The sequence below is a fragment of the Sus scrofa genome, chromosome 17, assembly GCF_054392235.1.
Source record: "Sus scrofa isolate SSC_HxYL_T2T_F1_AM1 chromosome 17, Sscrofa_HxYL_maternal_Yorkshire_Landrace_v2.0, whole genome shotgun sequence".
Taxonomy (NCBI): Eukaryota; Metazoa; Chordata; class Mammalia; order Artiodactyla; family Suidae; genus Sus; species Sus scrofa.
In genome coordinates, this window is record NC_139399.1 from 33,747,535 (window position 1) to 33,764,684 (window position 17,150).

At 47.6% G+C, this 17,150-nt stretch overlaps 1 protein-coding gene across 2 annotated transcripts in view; it reads right to left on the reverse strand.

Annotated features, from left to right (window-relative positions):
• The window catches only part of OVOL2 (ovo like zinc finger 2), a 33,978-nt gene extending 24,801 nt beyond the window's left edge, over positions 1–9,177 (reverse strand). The window contains exons 1-2 of one of the 2 annotated variants that reach the window (XM_021077829.2): positions 8,722–9,177; positions 7,832–8,052 (exon numbers count right to left, since the gene is read on the reverse strand). In XM_021077829.2, the coding sequence (XP_020933488.2) occupies positions 7,832–8,052; positions 8,722–8,821 (321 nt within the window). In that variant the 5' untranslated portion in view covers positions 8,822–9,177. Of the gene's footprint in view, positions 1–7,831; positions 8,053–8,364; positions 8,689–8,721 lie in introns of those variants that run through there. The other variant, XM_085004550.1, reaches the window with a different exon arrangement.
• Between the last annotated feature and the right edge of the window lie 7,973 nt (positions 9,178–17,150).

Here is a 17,150-nt window from a genome sequence, read left to right on the forward strand (position 1 = left end):
TGGAGGGTCCCAGGTTAGGGGCTGAACTGGAGCTACAGCTGCTGGCCCATACCACAGCCATAGCAACATTGGATCCTTAACCCACTGAGCGAGGCCTGGGACGGAACTGGCAACCTCATGGTTCCTGATCGGATTCATTTCTGCTGTGCCACGATGGGAACTCCTAAAAAAATATTGTAAATCAGCTATACTTCAACTTAGACAAAGAAAGAAGAAATTCTAATTCCTCTGAAAAACATTTAGAGGATAAATTCCTAAACAGGAAATGGAAGCCACAGAGTGTACTTCACATTTACCTTTAAATTTGGTCTGTAGGAGTTCTCATCATGGCTCAGCAGAAACGAATCTGACTGGCATCCATGAGGATGCAGGTATGATCCCTGGCTTCAATCAGTAGGTTAAGGATCCCGCGTTGCCATGAGCTATGGTGTAGGTCATAGACAAGGCTCAGATCTGGCTGCTGTGGCTGTGGCGTAGGCCAGTGGCTACAGCTCTGATTCGACCCCTAGCCTGGGAACCTCCATATGCTGCAGGGGCGGCCCTAAAAAGCAAAAATAAATAAATAAATAAATAAATAAATAAATTTGGTCTATAATGTAAAAGGCTAAAAACTACTTATATGCCCATCAATAGGGACTTGTTTAGAAAAAAAAGATGGTAGACTCATATAATGAAAGCATCTAGAAAAAGGACAGAGTTCCCAACTGCCACCCATTTGAGTGAGCCCTCCTGGAGGTCCAGCCCGGTCAAGCCCCCAGGAGGCTCCAGCACACTGTCATCTGATTGCACCCACAAGAGAAACCCCAGGCAAGACCCACGCTGAGCCCAGTCCATCCACAGAACAAGATGGTAGAATAAATTACTACAAGCTGCTGAATGTGAGGTTATTTGTGAAGCAGCAGTGGATAAGTGACACAGTAAAAGATATATCACATTCTCTCCAGGACACCAGATCTGCCACATTTCTGAAGGTTCTCCCCCAGGATGGGTGCAGGATACAGAAGACACCCTGATTTCTGAAACAATGTCCGGGGGATGGAAGACTAGCAATTCCTCTCCGATCACCTGTCTGCTCACTGGACATCTCTGTAAGGTTTCTGCAGGTTTATACCTACCACTCTACCTCCTAAATTTCAGGGTATGGTTAACCACCTTACCCCGTGACTCTACTCTGCAAGTGGTAAGCCAAAACTATTTACGTCTTATAGTCGTCTTGGTTCTGAGTGGGATGGAGAGACAAGAACGCTGAGGACCAAATAAAAACCTAGACCTGGGTGGCTGTGTGATGTCATTTACTATCCCTGGGCCACACTTTCCCACATGGGAGAGTAACAAAATGTGATTAAATGAGCTCTGTTCCTAAATTCAAATCTTTCTCCACTACCTACAGTCTGGGAAGTAGGCAAGTTACTCAACCTTGCTAAACCTTAATTTCATCACCCATAAAACATGGACATACAAAATAATCATACTTGCCTCTTGGGACTGTTAAGGATTTAAATAAGAAAAGTAGCTGCTTAAGGAGTTCCCCATGTGGCACAATAGGATAGGTGGCATCTCTGCAGCACCAGGACGCAGGTTCGATCCCTGGCCCAGCACGGTAGGTTAAAGGCTCTGATGTCACAGCTGCGGCACAGGTCGTAACTGTGGCCTGGGTCTGATCCCTAGCCTAGGAATTCCGTATGCTGCTATGCTGCGGGGCAGCCAAAAAAGAATGAAAGGAAAGCTACTTAAGAGGGAGTGGTTGCTGGGTCAGTCCTTACTCAGAGTTAGATCAGCTCCAAAATCCTGTGATCCTAAATAAAAGGTAATCAGTCAAAACCCCTTGTTTCTCTATTTGTCTTTTCAGTTTTTCTCTCACTGATGGAAAAAAAAAAAAAGGGAACAGGAACTAATCTTCAGTTTAGGTCACCAGCCCCCAGTCCATCACCCCCAACTCCAAAATCCAAAAGACTCGAAACACCAACATTCTCTCCTATCTCCCTTGGCAACAAAACCCCCAACCTGGGTGGACCGGAAGCTACCCCTCCGGTGTCAGTATTCATGTTTTGATATGGAAATCATTAACGTGTTCAATTACAGGGAACCCCTCCAAACACTTTACTTTCTGAAAAAGCTTAACAGTCTCACTCTTAACCCCAAATTAACACCTCTCCAAAAGGCTTAGTACCACAGAGGGTGGACAATGACACCAGTCTGGAGGTTAATTTAAAACAATTTTTTTTTGTCTTTTTAGGGCCCCACCCATAGTATATGGAGGTTCCCAGGCTAGGGGTTGAATCGGAGCTGTAGCCGCCGGCCTACGCCACAGCCACAGCCACAGCCACAGCCACAGCCATGCCAGATCCGAGCCGCATCTGCGACCTACACCACAGCTCACTGAGCGAGGTCAGGGATGGAACCCTTCGTCCTCATGGATACTAGTTGGGTTCATTAACCACTGAGCCACAACAGGAACTTCGAGATTAACTAATTAATTGAAGACTAATGTAGGGCAAGAAGGATGAAGAGAGACTCATTCCCCAACCCGACAGCTTGGCACTTTCTTGTCTGCTGTCCTGTTTTCTGCAGGATCTCGGCTTTCATTTTAAAAAACACACAAAGTTCCCCTCCAGTTCTTCCAAAAAACAGGCCTCTGCGGCAGAAACAAACCCATCATTGTATCAGAGCTGCTAAGGACTCTGGGAGCGTGCGGGGAGGTAGCGACTTTGGCTGGCCCTCTGACCAACTTCAAAGCTGGCAAAGGTCACTTACCTGTCAACTTCTAAAAGAAAAAAAAAAAAATATCCTTTATTTTCTGTGGATGCTTCTACCAGACAAGTTCTTAAATGAATGGTCCTCTTTCCTGTGGGAGGCTACTGTGTGTCCACACTACCTTCCAATGGCCATCTGGACTAGATTTCCACCGACACCTTGGCTTATGCTTGAGTGCTCCAGACAGCCTAAGCGTATTTCCTCAGTTCCTCGGGGAATAAAAATACCCTTCCTGCTCCCAGGTACCAGTTCCTTAAGCTTCACAACTCCACTATGTGGGAGAAGGTAGAACCTTCTCAAATGCAGAGATGTTGCCAGGAACATATCCTTCTAATCCAGAAGAAACTGAGGCTCAGAGCACTGTAACCACCCTGCGGCCACATGACTTGTAAGTGCCCATACTGAGATGTCCATGGAGCCTGTTCTCTGAAAAACATGTTCCCTGGGTCTAGACATGATGGGTGGGTGAGGGAGGGATAAGCCCTGTTATTTGTCTCATATCTTGGTGAGAACTAACTTCTGATTCCTTCAAGTCAGAGAGTCAACACTAAAGGCTACAGTGTCAAAGGGGGACTTCCCATCATGGCTCAGTGGTAATGAGCCTGACTAGTGTCCGTGAGGTCGCGGGTTCAATCCCTGGCCCTGCTCAGTGGGTTACCGATCCGGTGTTGCCATCCGCTGTGGTGTAGATTGCAGACTTGGCTCAGATCCCACGTTGCTGTGGATGTGGTGTAGGCTGGCAGCTGAAGCTTTGATTTGACCTGGGAACTTCCATATGCCACATGTCTGACCCTAAAAAGAAAAAATTAATAATGATAATAAAAAAATTAAAGTGTCAAAGATACCTTCGACGATGCAGTACAACAATGCTAAAAAAAAATAAGGAAACTTAGATTGGGCTCTGCCACTAATAACTGTGAGGAAGTCAACAATATGTCCCTGGCTTTATCTTTACCCCTTTAAATACAAGGAGATTGGATTACATAAGCTTTAAGGGCACCCGTAGTAGAGCCTATGGGTGGACAGGCCCAGCCTCTACTCCCACTCCTTTGGTGGGCCTTTCTGCACAGCAGAGGCTAGAAGGCTAGCTGCTGCATTTCCCAGAACAGAATCCCTGGCAGCTGTGGTTTTTAAATGTGACTTGGGCCCCACCTGTTGCATGCACTATTGGCAGATTTGAATTTGGGTCTGAGTTAATTGAGCAGGTACACGGCAATTGCTTCACCCTCTCCATCAGCCTAAGCACCATAATGCATGAACAACAGCCACAGAGGCAGCGGCTGCAGCTCCCTTGGTAGCCCAGTTCTACAGTGTGGCTCTGAGGAGTCATTCCTGAGAGTTCGGCCTGGTCTTTCTTTAGTCTATTTAGTACTCTATAATAACCATTCTCTGCATAAGCTAGCTATAGGGAATTCTGTTTCTTTTTTTTTTTTTAGGTCCGTACCCAGGCTAGGGGTCCAATTAGAGCTGCCAGCCTATGCCACAGCCACAGTAATGCAGGATCCAAGCCGTGTCTGCAACCTACACCACAGCTCGTGGCGGATGCTGGATCCCCAACCCACTGAGCAAGGCCAGGATTTGAACCTGAATCCTCATGGATACTAGTTGGATTCATTTCCGCTGAGCCACAATGGGAACTCCAGGGATTGTTTCTGCAATGAAATCCAGGCAGATGCTTTCAAAGACAAAAACCCACTTCACCTACATCCAATTAAAAGCTGGTGCAGTTAACACTTACCTTGTCCTCCTACTCCTCCTCCCCCTACCCCCACCTTTAAATTAAGCTTTTCCAAACATTCATTCCAAGCATTTTCCCTTTTTTTTCCTAGCTTGTCATTTCCCCCTAAATGTTACCACTTATACCAAGGGGCTGTTGATTCCTTCCCTGCCTATATTTCTCTTCTGGGTTGACTTATATTCTGCGAGTCAGGCATTACTGCACCAAAGCACCAGCTGCTAGAAATATACGCCCAGTAGGAATATTCCCTGCCTTTGGTGGGTCTAGAGTCAAGAAGAGGAGTCTGGTCAGCAAAGGAGATAGTGAGTTACAATATTGGTGGGGGGAATCGGGGCATCCAGTTTTGTCTTAGGAGATTGAAGACAATAGGCAAGGAGTTAGGGATGGGGCTTATATTCCCTTCCAATTATCCAACCGGTGGGTTTTAAAAAAATACTTCAATTCAGCCGATCGAATTGGTAAATCTCTTATCTCTACTGCAGGCAACAAAATACTGGAACTTCACAAACCTACTAAGCCTCACTATCAGCTAACTCCCTACTCCCTACTGGGCAGTTTATACCTGCACAAAACCGCTCAGCTGTTCTGCACCCATTATCTCATTTAATCTACTCAATACTCCTGAGAGGCGAGGCCAATTCTACTGTTTCTTCCCTTTCATAGATCAGGGAACTGAGGCTCAGAACAGATAACATATCCCCAACCACAGCTGCTAAGATGGACCCAAATGAGGTTTTCCTTCTCGGCAACCTTCCAGAGCCCCTCCTTTGCCCCCACCAGAGCATCTATACTTCTTGGCGTGGCCCCTTGACCACCTTGGCTTGTTCTGGCTACATTTCTAGCAGCTCATCCTGACTTTCTCCTAACCCCAAGCCTGTTTCCCATCCTTCTTTCAGCTCTGAGTCCTGTCCTTACTCAAGTTTCAGGCTCAGCCTACACCACCCTAAAACCTAAAACCTGCCTCTCCTCCCTCTCCAACAGCCCTCAAATCCACACCAAGAAACACCTTCCTCCACTCAGAATTTATCACATCTTTGCTTGTGCTTCTGATTTAACATTCACTTTCCCATAACAGAGTTAACAATGAATACCGTATTTGTGTCTCCCCAACAACCTAAATAATTCTAACTAGAGTTATTGAGCACCTACCATGTTTCATGCTGAACTCATTTATCCTCACATCTCTGTAAGTATCATTACTATCCCCATTTTACAGACCAGGAAACTGAGGTCTGGCGGGGTTAGCAACTGGCCCAAGGTCACATAGCTAAGAAGTGAGGAAGCCAGAGCCTCGAGGCTTACAGTCAGATGATTCTGGAACACCAGGGGTGGCAGCATCTTTATCTGCTGACTCTCTTAAACACAGCAGGCACTAAACACTATGAGGTAGGATGTTGCCTCTCTCTGCCCTTCTCTGGCCTTTTTTTTTTTTTTTTTTCCTTCTCTGGTCTTAAGAACCAACTGCCTAGTAACTGTCTTCAAGTCACTCAAACAATGTGTCATGCCGGAGTGGCTTTCCCCTTCTTATGATTAGGAAACTAATTATCAGTTCAGCATACTTAGCATAAAACTCTAAAGTTACACAATGTGCTAAGTACTAAGTCACCTGCAGTTCAACCTGTCATTTGAAAATGACCAATTCCACAGCTTATAATTCTGTAGGCTTGGAGCATCTTAACACCAAGATGTCTCCTATTTGTGGGTGGAAGCAGAGGGGGAGAAGGAACCAGAACTCCCCAGTAAACAAACAAAAACTCCGCTGGAAACTTTGTTACTCTCCCAGGAGCAAACTCTATACCCCACCCCCCACCCCTGGGGGCAGCTTTACTATAAGGACCTAGGAATCAAGGATCCAAGGATATAGGAAATAAGATTGGTTTATTCATTTGTTTAATCCAGGGCTCCAGTGGCAGCAGAGACCTCCTAAAACGGCGGTGAAGGGACTGGCTATTTTTCTCCCAACTTTCTCTCCAGGGAAATCTGGGCAACCGGGGGACAGTGGGGTAAACTAACTATAGACGATCCCAAAACAACGTGCAATTGTCCTACCAGCACGGAGATAAATATGCAAGTGGGACACCTTGTAGAATTTCCTGGAGGGCCGAACTACCAGCCTTAGGCAAACTGTCCCTCCCACTTAACCCCATCTGGCCTAGAAAAGCCTCCCACCAGCTGACTTTGAACCTCTGCGACGCATTTAACACTAAGCAGGATGCCCTCACCCAGTCAGCAGCATCCTTTAAAGCCTAAGGATTCCAGCTCAAGCTTCTAGCCTCAATTCATAACCAAATGCACCGAGAGCCCACCCGGAGCCAAGCTCCAGGAACCAGTAATATGCATTGAGGAGGGAAGACCTCTCCCAGGAAGAGTAACGGAGACTTTCCCAATCCTTAGCTAACCCTCGGGTTATTCCTCCCCATCCCCCTGCCTGGGCAGCGGAGTTGCGGGAGTGACCCGGCACGCGCAATAATTAATAGCTACGCCAAGGGTCTGGAGCCCGCAAAGGCCCACCGGGCTATGAACTGGGGTCACGTGACCCCTGGCTGCCGTGGTTTGGGACTGCTTAATCTTAGAGGTAGCGGACAACTTTGAGCAGGCAATCGTGGACGTTCCACCCAGGAAAGCACAGAAGGGCATCGCGATAAGACGTGGACTACAATTCGAGGAGGCTGGGTGGGGGTGGGGGCCGAAAAGCGATAATAAAGGGAAACTAGCGCTCCAGCCGACTGGGGGCGGGGCAGTGGGGCAATTTGCAGTTGAATCCGCTTGTCCGTCAATTTAATTCAAAAAGATTCAACAAACACAAGTTTAAAGTGCCCGGCACATGTGACCTCGTGTCTAACGGGCACTTCGTAGTTGGTACTGGGAAGAGTAGTTACTATGTGCCAAACAGCTACCACTGTCTCCAGGACGCGTGAAACTCAAAATTCACCAAGGGCCAGAGGAGGGGATTCCCGGGCCTGGGGCCCCTCCTTTCCCACCCCGGTAACTCCGACGGCTTTGTTGTTCTTCAGGCCCTGTGCACAGGGCTGTTAAGAGGAGGAAGCTGTGCTTGAGCCTTTTAGGCAGTTCCAGGAGCCACGCGGGCGGATTGTGCCCGCTCGGGGATCCGGCCTCCGGGTCGCAGCGGCGCTGGCGGCCGACTACCCCACAAGCGGGAGGACGCGCGGAGGAGCCCTGGCCGCGGCCCAAGGGCAGGTGCAGGAGCGGCGCTGCGGGCGCGCCGGGTGCACCGGTGCCCGGGTGCGCGGGCGGGCGCGGCAGGGAGGGGCGCCGGCCCCGGGAGCCCGACGCCAGGGCGTGGCGCAGGTGGCGGCGGGGGCAGAGTCGACACCGTACCTTGATTTTCGACCTAGCGACCGGGCGCTGCTTCGCCGCCGGGTGTCCACCAGGGCCCTCGCCGTCGCCCGGCTCCGGGGTTTCGCGCTCGGGGGCGCGCGGGGACGAGCTGCTCTCGGCGCCTCCAGGCTCCCCAGCGCTGTTGCTGCCGCCACCGCTGCTGCTGCCGCCGTCGCTGCGGCAGTCCTCGGGGGGGTCGTGGAGCAGACGGCCCAGGCCCACTGCGGAGGGAGGGCCGCGCCCCGACACACAGACACGCGGCGTCAGGCCCGGGCGCCCGCGGCAGTTTGACCTGCAGGCGGTGCAGCCGCCGCCCCGCCCCGGACCTGGGCACCTCGCCAAGTGGGCAACGCCGCGGGGGTGGGCGAGCGAGCCCCCGACTCGGCCTCTCAAGTGCTCACGGGGTTCTGGGGTTAGCTCCTCCTCCCCCGTTCCCCTGCCCACGAGGAACGGAGAGCCATGCGAGGCTATGAACCCCGCGCGCCAAATTTCCTCTCCCTGGAATGGGGGGAGGGAGTCTGACCTCTACCCACCTAGCCCCAGAGAGGGTGACCGATCCCTGTGCAACCCCATGAGGACGTGGGACTGGGGCTTGCTCCCACTGGCCTCCAATCCCCCTCCAGAGCCACCTCCGCCTGCGCTGCAGCCAACGGTCCCCGCCGGGCAATTAGAGGCGCCCACTAGGGGGAAAGGGGTGCAGGGCGTCCCGCGTTCCCAGGTTCTCACTCTTCGTCCTCCCGCGCCTCAGTGACCTCCTCCCCCTGAAAGAGGGGCATGGGCGGGGGTGGAGGGTGGGCATGTCCAGCCCCAGCCATTGAGAAAGGACCCAGCCACCCCTTCCCCCACCCCGAGAACCCGGCGTCCAGGCCCGGCCCCCGCGCCGCGCTCACCTGGGATGTAGGTGTCTGCCCTTTCCTCGTCCGGGAGCTCATCCCAGCTGCGGACCGAGACCCCCGGGCTCCTCCTCTTCACCAAGAAGACTTTGGGCATCTTGGGGCCCCCTCCCCGGACTGCGGCCCCCTCTTCCCGGCTGCTCCCCGCTAGGGACGGTGGCGGTGGCTCGGTCCCCGGCTCCCAGCGGCCAGAGCCCACCTTCCCGCCCCGCCTGCCCTCTCCCTCCGCCCCCCGCCGCGGCGCGGCCCGGCCTCTCCCCCAACACTCTCTACGACTCCCAGCTTCCCGGCTCTGCGACACCTATGCCTTAAATCGCGGGTGAGACCACGCCGAGGAAAAAGTTTCATAAGGTGGAATAGAAAAGGCACCAGGAAACTTGGGAGTGAGCATGCGCCCTGCAACATAACGGTGTCAACAAGCTCGCTACCTGTCCGACCGGTTCCGGCGGCCGGGGCTGCCTGTTCCAGCCCTTCCTTAGGCATGAATGTTTGCAAAAGAATTTAACGTCTGATTCTTCCCCCCTCCCCTTTTTAAAAAAAGGGAAGAACGTTTTTCACTCTGCCCCTTGCCCGATTCCCCATCACAGTCACCTCAGGCACCTCTTTGAGTTAAGCCCCACGTCCGCTTTCCAGGGCATCCTTCCCGAGAGCTAGTGCCCCCTGCGAGGTGCCCCCCAACCCCGAGTGCATTCGTGTCCGACTAGCAAGCTAGTTCCTCTGGACTTTGTGGATCATTCCCGGGGTTTGCTGAAATCTCGGTGTGGTGAAGTGGGAGGCCACAGGAAGACTCCCCAGGATTCTGATCTGGTAAAGAGGGAACTTGGGGCCTTCAGCACCCTTTCCTCCACAACAGTCTCCCAGATAAACACAGTAAATATAAACTTTAAAATGCAGCATCTTCGGAGCACATTATTTTGTGCCCCACAATCTAAGAAAAACAAGTCTGCTTGCTTCCATCCCCAAAAGCCCCCTCACCCCAAATAAACAATGGAAACAAAAGTCGAGAGCGAGTTATGCTAATGCAGCTTCGAAATTTATTTTTGCCCACTCCCATTATTGCTTCCCTAACCGTTTGCTCCCCAAATTCTGAAGCTAGGAAATATTTTCCAGGAAGCCAGTAAAAATGGACTACATCCCCGGACTGCCCCCCACCCCCAGGGGAAGGGGCTAGCGAACTTTATATTTATTTTTGGTTTTGGTTTTTCCTATCTACCTTTATACCTGGGGGGCCAGGGATGGAGGGGGTGAGGGAGAGAAGGAAGGCAAGTTGGTTAAAGAAAGACGCCAAGTTTCTAAAAAAACAGCTGTGCCACTTTAGGGGAGTTGGGGGGCGCGCTCTGGGTCCTACAGCCCTGGCTTGGGTGTGCCCAGAGACGCACGGCACTGACTCTACGGCCGTGGCGAGCAGCCCCTTCCCGGGGTCTCTCAGACGTATGCCAGCTCCGGGGGCTGCGGGGACGCGGCTGGCCAGGTGTGCCCTGGCGCCAGCCGCTTGCCCATCCGCCAGACTCACCTGTGTGTAACCTGACCCGTTGTGCGCCTAGCCCACAGGGCGGGAGAATGATCGCAGCGGTTTTTCCCCGTCCTCTTCCGCCCCAGCATGGCCCTTGGGGACACAGCAGCCTGGTAACGGATTTCTCAGTTTGGCTGGAATACACTCTCCGCGCTCGGAGGGTGTAGAAGAGCCCGATCTCCGGGTCTCCCCTCGAGGGGTCACCCTCTCTGGGCTCTTCCCTCTTTGGACTCCAGATTTTCTCTGAGATCACCCAACGAAGAAGGAAAAAGCCTTTGAGCCAGGTGAGCCGGGGGCGGAGGAGGAAGACATTTCTACAGCGGCACAAGAAAACCAGGCTTCTTTCTCTGCTGTGAGGCTGATGGCGCAGCTTCTGGGAGACTCTGTGAATGTATTTTTATCTACCAACAAACTGGAGCCTTGCTAGAAAGAAGGAGCTTGGTTGAATGAAAGTAAAAATAGAGTAAAACTGTGAAATCACGGAAGTTTGCCCCATCTCATAAAAATCTTAAAAACTTCATTTACAAAAAAGATCCCGTTAACAGAGCTTTTTTCCCCTTCTCCTTTCCCTGGATTTCAAATCGCAGAGTGCGTGAAGCACTTTGTCCATTATTTGAAAATAGTATATAGAACGATAGAATCTAAGCCTAGAAACCTCAAAATGCAACACAACGTTCTGAAGATTGGTAGTGAAAATAACAGGTATAATTACATTTTTTTTTCCAATTGATTGTTGGATGCACGCCTATTCTGGTATTTCTGGGTGTTTCTTTGGCGGAGAGGAATTGCAATGTGTTATTTATTTATTTATTTATTTATTTGGCGGTCAGACTTGAGATGGTTGTATCGACATTATTAGTATTTTTGAAGAAACCGTTTTGCCTTGTTGACTTTTCTCTATTGTAAGGTCAGTTTTCTAAGTTTTTTTTGTTGTTGTTCTTTTTCAGATTCTTTTCCCATATAGATTATCACAGAATATTGGGTAGAGTTCCCAGTGCTATACAGCAGGTCTGGTTGGCCACTCATTCCGTATACTGCAGTGTGCATATGCAGTTTTCTAAGTATTGTGAAAGGTACTGTAGATCATCTCCTAAAAGTAGGATAAGAAATGAAAAAGATGGAGTTCCCGTCGTGGCGCAGTGGTTAACGAATCCGACTAGGAACCATGAGGTTGCGGGTTCGGTCCCTGCCCTTGCTCAGTGGGTTAACGATCTGGCGTTGCCGTGAGCTGTGGTGTAGGTTGCAGACGCGGCTCGGATCCTGCGTTGCTGTGGCTCTGGCGTAGGCCGGTGGCTACAGCTCCGATTCAACCCCTAGCCTGGGAACCTCCATATGCCGCGGGAGCGGCCCAAGAAATAGCAACAACAACAACAACAAAAGACAAAAAGACAAAAAAAAAAAAAAAAAAAAAAGAAATGAAAAAGAGAGTTCCCTGGTGGGCTAGCAGGTTAAGGATCTGGCATTGTTACTGCTGTGGCGTGCCAGTTCAGTCCCTGGTTCAGGAACTTCCACATACTGCAGGCAAGGCCAAAAAAAAAAAAAAAAAAAAAAAAAGAAGAAAAGAAATGAAACGAATTCTTTGAAAATCTCAAAGCTTGAAGTTGGAAGAAACAGAAGACATGATGTGGTCCACAGCTCACCCAGTATGGGGGTCAGGGCGGTCCTGCAGAGCATACTCAGTGTACACAGCCCTGCTTGAAAATCTCCAATACCAGGGAGCTCATTTTCCCCCAAAGTGGCCTATTCTCTGGTTAGCCCTCACTGATGTTAGAAGATTTCTGTTTCCCTGCATTTCCATCTCCCCTCCCCATTCTGCCCACAGGCTCTGCCTTCCTCCTCACCCCCAAGCACCATCCTTGCACTCACTTAGACTTCTTTTCTCCTGTAATGTATGGTCAGGTTGAAATAGACAGGTACAAACCTGCTCAGTGGCATTCTTAGAGCATACAATGATGAGGGGAGGTCAGGATGTTGGGGAAATATCCCTTTAAAAATTAAAAACAACAAAACAAAAAAACGGGTTTCCCATCGTGGCTCAGCGGAAACGAATCTGAATAGTATCCATGAAGACGAAAGTTTGATCCCTGGCCTTGCTCAGTGGGTTAAGGATCCGGCATTGCCATGAGCTGTGGTGTAGGTCCCAGTTGCGGCTCAGATCTGGCGTTGCTGTGGCTGTGGCGTAGGCCAGTGGCTACAGCTCCAATTCAACCCCTTGCCTGGGAACCTCCATATGCAGCAGGTTCAGCCCTAAAAAGACCAAAAACAAACAAACAAACAAACAAACAAAAAAACCCAGAAAAAAGAAAGAAATTTAAAAAAAACAACCCTTTTATTGAATGTTAGAAAAATTCATGTATTAATCATAAGTCCAAAGCTTGATAAATTTTCACAAACTGAATTCACCTTAGAACCAACATTGCAGAATGAGACAAAGCTGCCTGCTCTCGCCATTCCATTCAACATTAGACCAGCTTCCTTACAGGTTCAATAAAGCAAAAGAAGAAGACATAAAGGTATAGGATTATAAAGGTAATAACAAATGATCATTATCTGTAGTCAGTATGATTGTCTATGTGGAAAACTCAAAAGAATCCTCAGATAAACTGTTGAGTTAATAAGAGTTTAGGAGTTCCCGTCGTGGTACAGAGGTTAACGAATCCGACTAGGAACCACGAGGTTGCGGGTTCGATCCCTGGCCTTGCTCAGTGGGTTAAGGATCCAGCATTGCTGTGAGCTGTGGTGTAGGTTGCAGACTCGGCTTGGATCCCTCATTGCTGTGGCTCTGGTGTAGGCCGGTGGCTAGAGTTCCAATTAGACCCCTGGCCTGGGAACCTCCATATGCCGCAGGAAGCAGCCCAAGAAAAGGCAAAAAGCCAAAAAAAAAAAAAAAAGAGAGAGTTTAGCAAGGTTGTGTATAGAAAAGCTGTGTGTGTGTTAGAGAGAGGGTATGTGTTGTGTCAATTGTATTTCTACATGTCAGTAACAGTAAGAAATATTAAAAGCCTAATGAAAAAACTGACTTACAATAGCAACCAGTTACAAAGTGCCTTGAAATAATTTTTTTAAATATATTGTGCAAGTTGCCCATGGATAAAAATTAGAAAAATTTTATTGGAAGATATTAAAGAAGGTACTAATCAATGGAAAGATTTATTATACTAATGGATTGGAAGACTGAGTCAAAAAGAAATTTAAAAAAATCCCTAAATTCATCTACAGATTTAATACTTGAAAAAAATTCTTAAAAATACTTGGGAAAAAAAAAAAAGATCTTTTTGTGGGACCTGAAAAAATTGTTCTAAAATTTATATTAAAGAATAACCAACACATTCCTAAAGAAAAACAAGGTGTATAGATTCATTCTATCATATGCAAACTATTGCATTTGGAGTGGATAAGCAATGAGATCCTGCGTACAGCACAGGGAACTATACCTAGTCACTTGTGATGGAACATGATGGAGGATAAGGTGAGAAAAAGAATGTGTGTGTGTATGTATGTGACTGGATCACTTTGCCATACAGTAGAAAATTGACAGAACACTGTAAACCAACTGGAAAAAATAAAATGGGAAAAAAAATCATTAAAAAGTTTAAAAATGTAAAAAATTTAAAAAAGATTTGTTCTATCAGGCATCAATAGTAATTAAAATAGTGCCCACTGGTGCACAGGTAGACATTGATGCACAGGTAGATCACCAATACAGAACAGAGAGCCCAGAAACAGACCCAAACATATGTGGATGTTTGACTTGTGAGAGAAGGCATTGCAAAGCAGTGGGGAAAGATGAGTTATTCAACCCCGGATTCTTAACCCACTGAATGGGGCCAGGGCGCGGACCCACATCCTCATGAATACTAGTTAGGTTCATTACCACTGAGCCACAACGGGAACTCCAGCAGATATTGTTGAAAGAAAAAAGCAAGTTACAGAAGAATTGTACTATGAGATGCAAATTATTTTTAAAAATAGATCAAAGTAAACAATATCTAGCTTAGGAATATAGACACGTGTTAAAACCATTAGGCAATAAGCAACAACTTGGAAGAATCTCTAGAGACTATGCTGAGTTTTAAAACAGTGATCTCAGGAGTTCCCTTCGTCATGCAATGGAAACGAATCCGACTTGAAACCATGGGATTTCAGGTTCGATCCCTGGCCTCGCTCAGTGGGTTAAGGATTTGGCGTTGCTGTAAGCTTCAGTGTAGGTCGCAGACACCACTCCGATCTGGCGTTGCTGTGGCTCTGGTGTAGGCTGGCAGCTACAGCTACGATTAGACCCCTAGCCTGGGAACCTCCACATGCTGCGGGTGCGGCCCTAAAAAGAAAAAAGACAAAAAGACAAAAAATAATAACAATAATAATAAAATAAAAATAAAAAAGCAATCTCAGGAGTTCCTGTCATGGCGCAGCAGAAACGAATCCGACTTGCAACCATGAGGTTGCAGGCTCGATCCCTGGCCTCGCTCAGTGGGTTAAGGATCCGGTGTTGCCATGAGCTGTGGTGTAGGTCACAGATGCAGCTTGGATCTGGCGTGGCTTTGGCTGTGGTGTAGGCTGGCAGCTGTAGCTCCGATTAGACCCCTAGCCTGGGAACCTCCATAAGCCTGGGATTGGGTGTGGCCCTAAAAAGCAAAAAAAAAAAAAAAAAAGTGATCTGAAAGTTTGCATGTGGTGAAATTCCATTTATGTAACTTTCTTTTGATTGTTTAATTTTAAAAATTTCATTTTCACTTGTAGTAAATATACACAGGAAGATAAAATTTCAGTTGTTCTAGGGAGTTCCCATTGTGGCTCAGCAGAAACAAGCCCAGCTAGTATCCCTGGGGATAGGGTTTCAATCCCTGGCCTTGCTCAGTGGGTTAAGGATCTGGTGTTGAGGTAAGCTGTGGTATAGGTCAAAGATGTGTCTCGGATCCCACGTTGCTGTGGCTGTGGCTGTGGCACAGGACGGCAGCAGTAGTAGGCTGGCAGCTGCAGCTCTGATTTGACCCCTAGCCTGGGAATGTCCATATGCCGAGTGTGAGTGTGCAGCCCTAAAAAAAAAAAAAAATCTGGTTGTTCTAATAGGCTTACTAAAAGGATAGGCCCTACCTGTGACCACTTGACAGTTTCTTAGAGGCAGCCATATTTTTTCTGGTTTTGTCTGTTTGTTTAGTTTAGAAGCAAAATATGCTCATAGTTATACCTATGTATATTTGACTTTGGTGCATTATCTATTAATATCCTGCCTGGAGACATACAGGCACATGAAAAAATGCTCAACAGCACTAAATATCAGAGAAATGCAAGTCAAAACTACAATGAGGTACCACCTCACACCAGTCAGAATGGCCATCGTTAATAAGTCTACAAATAATAAATGCTGGATTGGGTGTAGAAAAAAGGGAACCCTCCTACACTGTTGGTAGGAATATAAATTGGTACAACCACTGTGGAAAATCCTCAGAAAACTAAATATGGAACTACAATATAATCCAGCAATCTCACTCCTGGGCATCTATCTGGACAAAACTACAATCCAAAAAGATACAAGCACCCATATGTTCATAGCAGCACTCTTCACAATAGCCAAGACATGGAAGCAACCTAAATGTCCATTGACAGAGGAATGGATTAAGAAGGTGTGGTACATACATACAATGGAATACTACGCAGCCACAAAAAAGAATGAAATAATGCAACATTTGCAGTGACATGGATAAAAATAGAGATTCTCATACTAAGTGAATAAAGTCAGAAAGCAAAAGACAAATACTATATATCACTTATATGTGAAATCTAAAATATGGCACAAATGAATTTATCTGACTTTGTCTGTGGGAACAGACTCACAGACATAAAGAACAGAGTTGAGGTTGCCAAGGGGGAGGGTGGAGGGAGTGGGATGGTCTGGGAGTTTGTGGTTGGTAGATGCAAACTATTAGATTTAAAATGGACAAGCAATGAGGTCCTAGTGTATAGCACAGGAAACTATATTCAATCTCATGGGATAGACCATGATGAAAGATAATATAACAAAGGGAATATATATATGAATGACTGGGTTATTTTTCTGTACAGCAGAAATTGGCACAACATTGTAAATCAACTATATTTTAATAATAATAAATAAATACTTACGGAAAAAAAATCCTACATGGGAAAGTGACAGTCTAGGGCAATCCCCTTTTGGTCTCTGGTCCCTCTGAAATTATTTACATTCTTTTTTATAAAATTATTTTTCTTTTTTCTTTTTTTTGTCTTTTTGTCTTTTTAGGGCCGCACCTGCGGCTTATGGAGGTTCCTAGGCTGGGGGTCTAATCGGAGCCACAGCCGCCAGCCTACACCAGAGCCACCGCAACTCCAGATCCTTAACCCACTGAGCGAGGCCAAGGATCAAACCTGCAACCTTGTGGTTCCTAGTGGGATTCATTAACCACTGAGCCATGACGGGAACTCCTTTTTTTATAAAATTATTTTTCTATCTTCATATTACTCTTACATTTTGTATTAATTTGCTAGGGCTACATAATATTCTTCTTCTTCTCTTTTTTTCTTCCTCTTCTTCCTCTTTTTCTTCTTCCTCTTCTTTGCCACAGACATAGCATGTGGAAGTGCCCCTGCCAGGGATTGAACCCATGCCATCATTGTGGCAACACTGGATCCCTCCCCTGCTGTGCCACATGGAAACTTCCTACGTAACATTATTGAAATGACAAAATTTTAAAAAGAATAGAGGAGCACTTTTGTGGGGCAACAGTTTGGGGATCAAGTGTTATCATTGCAGCAGCTTGGGTCACTGCTGTGCGGTGGGTTTGATCCTTGGCCAGGGAAATTCAACATACTGAGGGTGCAGACAAAAAAAGAGGAAAGATCAGTGGTTGTCAAGAATTAAGGATTTGTGGAGTTCCCATTGTGGCTCAGTGGGTTA